This window comes from Haliaeetus leucocephalus, unplaced genomic scaffold (assembly GCF_000737465.1).
Source record: "Haliaeetus leucocephalus isolate CR32 unplaced genomic scaffold, Haliaeetus_leucocephalus-4.0 Scaffold702, whole genome shotgun sequence".
NCBI classification, from domain to species: Eukaryota; Metazoa; Chordata; class Aves; order Accipitriformes; family Accipitridae; genus Haliaeetus; species Haliaeetus leucocephalus.
In genome coordinates this window covers 1679580-1688187 of record NW_010973138.1, presented here as the reverse complement: position 1 = coordinate 1688187, position 8608 = coordinate 1679580, and the positions used below count along the sequence as shown (strand labels likewise).

The following is an 8608-nucleotide window of genomic DNA, read 5'->3' as shown; positions in this document are numbered from 1 at the left end:
GTGGTAGCAGTTGCAGATCCCCTTCTGTAGGGAATAAAGGAACCTGTCTGCTGACCAGACGTGCTGTCATGGGATGTCTCCTGTTTGGCAGATGCCCAGATACTGGGTGTTGTAGAGAGATGGTCAAGGCTCATCTCGTCCCCTGACTGTGATCCCTCATTGCTCATCAGTGCGACCATCAGTGATACTGCTGAGGGACATCTGGAGCAAAACAAGAGTAACTGCAGGATTCTGGGTGGCAAAGGACATGGAAACCCACAGGATGTCCCCTTGATCCTCTATGGGAAGAGGTCAGGTAGGAGAGGGGACAATCCTGAGAAGTAAAAACTGGCCACGTGGCTGTTGCCATAGTTAGTGCTTTGGCTTTCCTCACCATGGGTCTCTCTCGGAGGACCAAGGAGGGCTAACAAAGTGGGGTGAGAGTATCTTTGCCAACAGGTTTGCAAATCTGGTGAGGAGAGACTTAAACCTGATACCTTAGAGCATGCTGATAACTGCTTACACTAAGAAATGGAGTTCAGGGGTTGTGGGAGCAGCTCAGAACACCTGGCATTTGTTTTCCAGAGTGACCGTTAGAATTTGTTGTGCTGCATGTTTGCCAAGCCTTTGAAGAACTAGTTTTACAAGGTCAGGTTGGAGGATGGCCTTGTGTAGGCCTGGGAAGATGTGGCTGAAGACAGTCATGAGTATGTGTATGGAATGTTTTTATCTTTAACTGTTCTGAGGACTGGCAAACATCCCAGCTGAGCCAGATATGCGCTCCTGTGTTAGTAGTATTGGCTGTATGCCGCTAGTACTTTCTGCATCTTTGTTGAAACATATATAAGTTGGATTCTTTTGTGAAATAAAGGGAATCTTGCACAGAGAGCTTGAGCGCTTGATTCAGTCGCTGCAGGGGTGGTAAGTAAATGGGGCAGGGTGATGGGAGCAAGATACCCCTTGGGAAAGATAAAAGAAGTTTAAAGGGACCCTACCTTAAGTACATGTATACAACTGCATCCAGAATAATCCTGCACTGAATTCAACAACTGACTACCTGCTACATGCAATAAAGTTAGTTGTTGTGAGACAACACACAACATCTCAGAGCGTACTCTGAGATCATAAAAGTTTCAGAGATATATATTCCAGACAGAACAGTGACAAAAATGTTTATTCAAAGTATCTTAACTCAGCCTTTTATGAATAAAAATATTGCAGGTTTACCATAATAAATGATTTACTCTGACATTTCATTTTTTTGGCTCTTTGTCTTTAGCTGTATCCAATTACTCTGCTTCCTTTGATTCGTCCTCCTTATCCTCTAAACTAGCAGTTCCTGTGGAGGCAAAGGAAAGACAGGACATGGAGATGCGTTTTATTACAAAATACTGGAACGTAATCCTAGTAGCCTAAAACATAATTCTAGGACTATGCTGTCTACCTCAGTCCTCCTTCCCCACTGCCTTTCACTGCCAACTGTTATACATTGTTTGTCAGCTGCCAGACAAGACTCAGTACACACATATTGACTGCCAGCCAGCCCATATGTATCTCTGGAATAGCCAAAGAATGTCTCCTATTTAGATGATATCATAAGAAACATGGAGCAAGAAGGATGGAATTCCTGTGTGGAAAAAAATTACGGTAATGGGACAGAGAATATAAGGCTGCAAGAAAACAGATTTTGTTACATCTGCTCTTCACTGTATGCATGTTTTCTTCAAATTATTTCCTCTTACTATAACTTAATCTTGCTAAACATAAAGGCAAGGGGAACAATATGTTCTCTAATTAATTATGGATGTAGACCTATGCTGAAAAATGTATAAAATCATCCAACTCTCCGAGTCTAGAAATAAAGAGCTGGAAGGAACTTTGAGAACATCTACCACATTCCTATGTTTTCTTGCATTGGTATCTGCATCTATGCTGTCTCTGACAGATACTTGGGTCCAGTTGTTTTTTTTTTTTTAAAAAAAAAGCAAAACACCACAAAAAACAATGGAGATACCAGAACGTTGTGGTAGGCCAGAAAATTTATTAGAATCAAGTTTAGTCAAAATGGTTTTTTGAGTCCAAGAGACTTTGAGACAAACTTTGAGACAGGCTCAGTGAACTTCTGCCAAATCCAAAGCAGAGCTATGCAGGAAACCTACTGAGATTTCTGCTGGATCTGATCCAAGCCCAGGGATCCTGTAAGATATCATTCCGACACACCAGATCAGCTAGCTGGCTAGTCTGCCCTGAAGCAGGAGAGCACCTTCAGAGGTGATGGGTAAAAAATGAGAGCAAATAAACTACAAAAATTCCAAGACCTAACCTAAATGTTTAATGTATACTTCCAGGCATTTTTACATGGTTTAATAGTCTTTCTGATCCCGATGGATAGTGCTTTGCTTTGATTTATTGTAAAATGGACTGATTACAAATGGATAAATTTATTTTATGTTTTCATACATCAGATATGTAAGCTTGTAAATGTTAACAATAAATACAAACAACACAGTTGGGTAGAGGTCTATCAGCTGAATATGAGTAAACGTAGATGCATCCTTTTGTTGCTTCTTAGTAATTTTGTATTTAAAACAGTCTTCTGAACTGCCTGGAAGAGAACCTGAGTATCTGAATTCCAAATCTCTTTGGTTTGTAGGAGAAACAAATCAACCAGAGACTGTTCAAACCATAATGCATAACAATACCTAAAATTTGTTTCTTCAGATTTGTTTGGCCTCCTTTTTAACTTCAGTTGAGAGAATAAGAATACACAGTTCCACCCATGAGAGAAAAGTGGTATGCTCAAAACCCCTTGAATTTCACAGGGTCTGAAATCTTCTCTCTCATTTTTGTACCAAAAAAAATTTTGCAAATGCAATCACTTACAAACTCAGCTCTGCAAGTGGTGTCAACTGTATGTGCATAGATAATGCTGCACAGAAGTGTCACTTCTAATTTGTACTGTTACACTATATGAACTTGACTACTCAAAACCAGTTTACGTCTATAGAGGATGGCCCCCGTATTAAAGGTAGAGATTTCCACGGTTTCTTCAGCTTGATAATGGACATCTCAACAGCAGCATGACTGCAGCTGATTGACATACATAATTTCAAACCCTGATTGGTAATTGAAAAATGAGCATGCACGCCCCATTCCTCACCTTGATCCTCCTGATCTTTGTTTTCTTCTTCCCCTCTGCTTCCCTCATCTTCCTCTCCTGCATCCCTTGCTGGGCTAAAAACTTCACTGGATACTTCATGAAGAGAAGGCTCATCATCCCTACCCTCAGCAGGCTCATCAGTGACTGAAATATGAGAAATTAGAAATACCAAAGAAAATTAATTTTACAAATTTGCACTCAGCCATTGTTTTCATGCAGTAGCTAATAACTCCTACTGAAGTCTGCAGTCTTTACTCACATGAGAAATCCCACAAAATCTTCTGTAACTGTTTATAATCAAGTTTGTATAACAGGCCATGATATAGACTAAAATGATTCACAGGCTTCCCAAGACAGTTGTATCTCATTATGCTATGTGAGATAAACCAGACATATATATATTGTGCAGTTTATGAACAGACTTGGAAGTTCCTAACATTCAGTATGTGGTAAATTGGGGGGGGGTGGGGGTGGGGTGGGGAACAACCCTCCAACACTACTTGATATTGAACCTGAAAAACACGGCTTCAGGGGATAATGAAAGCATGGAGTTTCCAGCTCTCCAGCAGAACAGACCTGCAATTGATGGCATTTTCTCCTCTTCAGTTACTGCTGCTGCTCTTTCTTCCACTGCTGCTGCTGCTGTTGCTGCTCCCACTAGGGAGGCTTCTCTGGGAGAAGGTGGGTTTTCCCCATGGGGAGTCCAGAGTGTTAGTTTGGTAATTTCTGATGCTTTCCATTTTGGTGCAACAAGCAATGAGGGTTCTTCCTCTTCTTCTCCCTCTCCTTTATCCTAGAAGACAACTCTGGAAATCCAGCATCTCATCTTACAGGTATTAAGGGAGTAACTAAGATGGTGGTTTTGTGTACTAAAACCTCTTTATCTGGGCTCAAAATAGCAATGACATGGCCTTTTAAAGTATTTACAGGTGGAGGAACTTCAGCAGCTGCAAATCTTGGAACAGAACTATACTTTGAACCTTAATAAAATCAGCTGACTATTACTAATGATCAGTGCTTACCAGCTTGCTTTCTTTAGGGTAAAATTTTGTCTCTCCCTTAAACAGATCAGTTGTGAGGGGCCTATCAACTATGTCTCCTCTTCTGTGCCTGTCTACAGTATAACAGCAGCAAATAAGACCTGATGCTCTGTCTGGTAGATGTTACACTATCTCACACAGGATCAGAGCGGCAAAACAGCTCTTTCTGCCTCAATCTTTGCTAAGGAAAGACCTTGGAATGGACCTAGGAAGCAGTAAAGTACTGCACAAAGCTGATGTTTTTTAAATTTGAAGATAATTTTTTTAATTTAAAAAATCATGCTTTATTTTATTCAAATATGAAGGAGTCTTAGTAATGGAATCATTATCTATATGGCAAGCTAATTTCTTTTAATTTTTTTTAAATGGGCCTTGTTCTGCAATTACTTCAACTAAAGCAAAGAGGCAAAATTTAATCTTTAGTGACAGCACTCTCCCTTGCTTTACACAGTCACTACAGCATTCACATGAGAAGAAATTATTATTCCTGAGAGTAACGATTTTCAGGAGCCTAGTGTTTAACCTGGGGTTTTTAAATTCATGTTTAAACTCCCACATGAATGGCCTAATATTCCAAAATCAGCATATCCAACAATTCCCAACTGAATTGAGGATACTAGACACACATCACTTTGGATGCTCATATGAATCTGATACTTAATTTGAGGATCTCTTGCTTTTAGCCAAAAAAAGCAAAACAGTCTCCATGTTTTGCAAATCTCTATCACTAATGATAGGATTTTTTTGTTATTATTTTGTCCTTGTCTTAAGAAACAATTGCTGCATCGGAGAATTTTCAAAGAGTGTGTAATGGGAACTAATGTGTCAGACAACAGAGGTAGCAAACTCTAAGCTAAAATGTGGCATATTTTCTTGAAATCAAACCAGTAATATTGATATATTTCTTATTTCTATAGCTATTTTGCCCCATATCAATCAGAAACATTTCAAAACATTCACACATGAAGGAGAAGGAGAAACAAGCCCTGATCCCAGCTGCTCCCTACATTTATTAGGAGCTGTGGATATTAAGCTCCTCCCAGGACCAGGACAACAAAGGGACATATTTCCAAAACACGAGTCTGCTGGAAATTACCATTTGTACAAAGAGCAACAAGCAATTTGGAAATATAAGAAGAAATATTTTTCATTGTTTTCTGGTGTTCAGAATGAAGTAGAATACAGGCTAAATGCACAGACAAATACATCTACATTCTTCTGTGCTTTGAAACTTTAAATGTTTTGGGAAGGTCCTGAATCTTCTAAACTTTAAGCAGAAAGGACTCCTGTCTGCAAGTAATGCAAAAATCAAACCTTGTACTTGTCAAAGCTTACACAGTAGAGAAGCTAAAGAAAAAAGCAAAATGAAACCTCATTTAGTTCTTAAAAATGCATGAGTTTCTACCCTTTTTTGACTGCTAAGATCTACCTTAACATCAGTGTCTATGAGGCATTTTATAGATTACTCAACAATAGATTTGATTTACTGATTTCTCTGATATTCAGTATAATTTGCACTATTTCTTTTACCTGCTCTGATTGTATGTATTCACCATGCTGTTCACATCCAATATCAAAGATATATTTGCCACGACCTATAGGCTGCACAAAGACACAAAAAAGTCATCAGAACTATAAAGTTAGTACATTCTAAGCATATAAGTTTAAAATATGCTTTACTACAAAATTCATACAATAGTCAATAACAATATAGTTTGAAAGCCAAGTTGCAGAGAAACTTGGCATTCTGTCCTACAGATTAAATCAGTTTCATGTTACATTTATGGTACAAGAAATACTACAAAAGATCAGGAGCCTAGCTTCTTATTTTAAGTGGAAACACGTCATATTAAGGCAATTCCATGCTAACTGTTCAGATGAATAGAGAGTTTTCCAGCACACTTACATTTCCATTCAAAAACTTGCCCTTAAATCTATGGTTTAGGTGGATAAGTTCAGCTTCTCCTTCCTGGTTTCCATTTACCCAACCACCAACATACTTAGATCCCGTGTCTTTATAGACATATGTACCTTGTCCATGCCTAAGAAGAAAATAATAATTTTGCTTTATATTACTGAATATTAAGAATTTAGGATGTTGTTATACTTAAGGTATTAAAACTGTATTATTTAAATAGCTGAAATGACTCGAGATGGACTAAATTGCCAGGGTCATCCAGTAGCCCTTGATTTGCTCCAGTCAGCTATGCTTTGAAAATGACCTTTGCATTTTAATGCCATTGGGTGACCTGAAACATCACTGTAAGAATGAAACAAACCTATTGTTGTTAAACCATTCTCCAGTATAGGTGTCTCCATTTGCATATGTATACTCTCCGTAGCCGTGTCTCTGGTCATTCACCCAGTCTCCTTTAATGAGAATACCATAAAAACAGTGAGACATGCTTTATTTCATTGTGTGATTTAGTGGTCAGTTTGTAAAGTTATCATACATGAATTATTAGAGAAGGAAAAGAAAGCTATGACACCATTGTCCTTCCTTACCATTCCTTACACCATTCCTTACTCTAAGCCCTTGCTCTTTTTCCTTCTGTCTGTTCCTCTCCACACATATTTATGCAGCTGCCTGACCTCCCTTTCATTTTGTCCATCACAGTCTGTCTCCATTATCACTCTCCATTATCATTATGAACACAAGAAGTCATGTCACATGCAGCTCCTATCTTTAAATTTGGTAATGTCTTACAGTTGCATTAGATAATGTGACTCAAATAAAAAGAGGGACTACTTTAGTTTGACTCATTTGCTAAAATTCTCCTGTCAATCACGGGGCATATATACTCAAAAGGATGCTAGACTGTGTGTCTTAATTACTCTTCTATTCAAACTTAAAATAAATTAAAAAAAAAATCACACGTGCATATGCTCATATAAGGCAAGACTGGGCTGCTCTTTTTGCTCTCTGCTTCTAGCCCTCACAACATGAATGTTCTTTCTTGTCTAGCTTAGAAAGGAGGGTGGAAATAGTGTCCCTTGAAGCCTAACTGATATTCAGAGTTTTTCGGGTAGTCTCCTGGAAGAAGGGAAACAATGTGAGTTTCAGCTTTTTCAAACTTCAGAGGCATCCCAGTCCCTGAGTAAGTGCTCTAATCAGTAGACTATTTTTTAAGGATGGACATAATAAAGTCCTGAAATACTTTATACTGAACACACCTGTAGTTATAATCATAATTCAGAAATAAGTAACTATACTCTCTTCTACCAGGATTACACTGATTTGTAGAAGATACTTAATATTTCTCAGGACTTGGAACACCCCACTTGAAAGGAGGACATGACAAGAATAAAATGCTGCTGAATACCAGCTTTCTTACAATAATTGACATAAGTCCCCATAAATAAACCCCACATTTCTCAGAGCTTGTAGTAAAAAAGAAATAAAAGGAAAACATTACATAGCAAATTTATCTCCTTAAAGTAATGCATTCTCCAATTTACTATCTCCTTTCATTCGGGACGGGGTGGGGGAGGGGGGAGAGGGAAAGAATGTGTCCTTTCAGTTACAGAAATCCTTGCAACTGTGTTCATTGTTTTACCTTCATATTTTGATCCATCTGGATAAAAAAAAATACCCTGGCCATGCTTTTTGTTTTGAAGATATTCTCCAGTGTAGCAAGCACCATTTCTAAATCGGTAGGTCCCCTGAAACATATTTGGTATAGATAAAATTCTTGTCAGTTCTCACTCTTGTTTCAATATAGTGCCCAAACTAAAAGAACTGCTGAAACCTAACCACAACCACTGTCTTCTGTCACTGTCTTACCTGTCCACTTCTGAAACCGTGTTCGTATTCTCCATCGTATGTATCACCATTGGGTAGACGTGCTTTTCCACGTCCATGTCGCTCACCTTCTGAATTGCGTTCACCATCATACTCCTGATCAAATGTGGGGGAAAAAAATGTTTAATAGCGCTAGACCTGACTGAATTTAACCTCATTAGACAGAGGAAAACAAGTGTTTGCTCAAAGCTGCTCCAGTTTGGCTTGAATCAGAGACTGCAGGAGCACCTGGCCAACAGATGTACTGCTTATGCAGGCACTTTAATCAGATCCTGGCACCCAGAGGCTTTCCTCTCTTCCTGACACATTACTGGAAAGTATGGATGACTTGTTTTCATCCAGCGGAGAAAGTTAGGCAGGTCCCAGCTGAAACGGTACAGCCCCACTTCCGAAACTCCCGTGCCCACGGAAGAAGCGCCTCGGGAGCTCTCCAGGGCTCGGCACGGCCGGCACACAGTATTCAGGACCCCCTGACCGGTAACGTTGACTCTTCCCTTCCCCGCCGGCGCTCCCCCACCCCTTTGCCGAGGCGCCCGCGGCCGTGAGCCGCTTCCCGCCCCGCTCCTCCCCAGCGCCCTCGGCGGCGGATGCTCCCAGCGGGGACGGGCCCCTTGCTGCGGCAGGGGC

General features: G+C 39.8%; 1 protein-coding gene across 1 annotated transcript in view; it reads right to left on the bottom strand.

Moving 5' to 3' along the window:
* Nucleotides 1-1268: 1268 nt before the first annotated feature.
* Nucleotides 1269-8608, bottom strand: part of RSPH1 (radial spoke head 1 homolog (Chlamydomonas)) — a 7928-nt gene continuing 588 nt past the window's right edge. The window contains exons 2-9 of the mRNA XM_010580401.1: nucleotides 7964-8077; nucleotides 7737-7842; nucleotides 6459-6549; nucleotides 6086-6221; nucleotides 5710-5781; nucleotides 3716-3932; nucleotides 3140-3283; nucleotides 1269-1318 (exon numbers count right to left, since the gene is read on the bottom strand). Coding sequence (XP_010578703.1) covers nucleotides 1269-1318; nucleotides 3140-3283; nucleotides 3716-3932; nucleotides 5710-5781; nucleotides 6086-6221; nucleotides 6459-6549; nucleotides 7737-7842; nucleotides 7964-8077 — 930 coding nt within the window. The remainder of the gene's footprint in view (nucleotides 1319-3139; nucleotides 3284-3715; nucleotides 3933-5709; nucleotides 5782-6085; nucleotides 6222-6458; nucleotides 6550-7736; nucleotides 7843-7963; nucleotides 8078-8608) is intronic.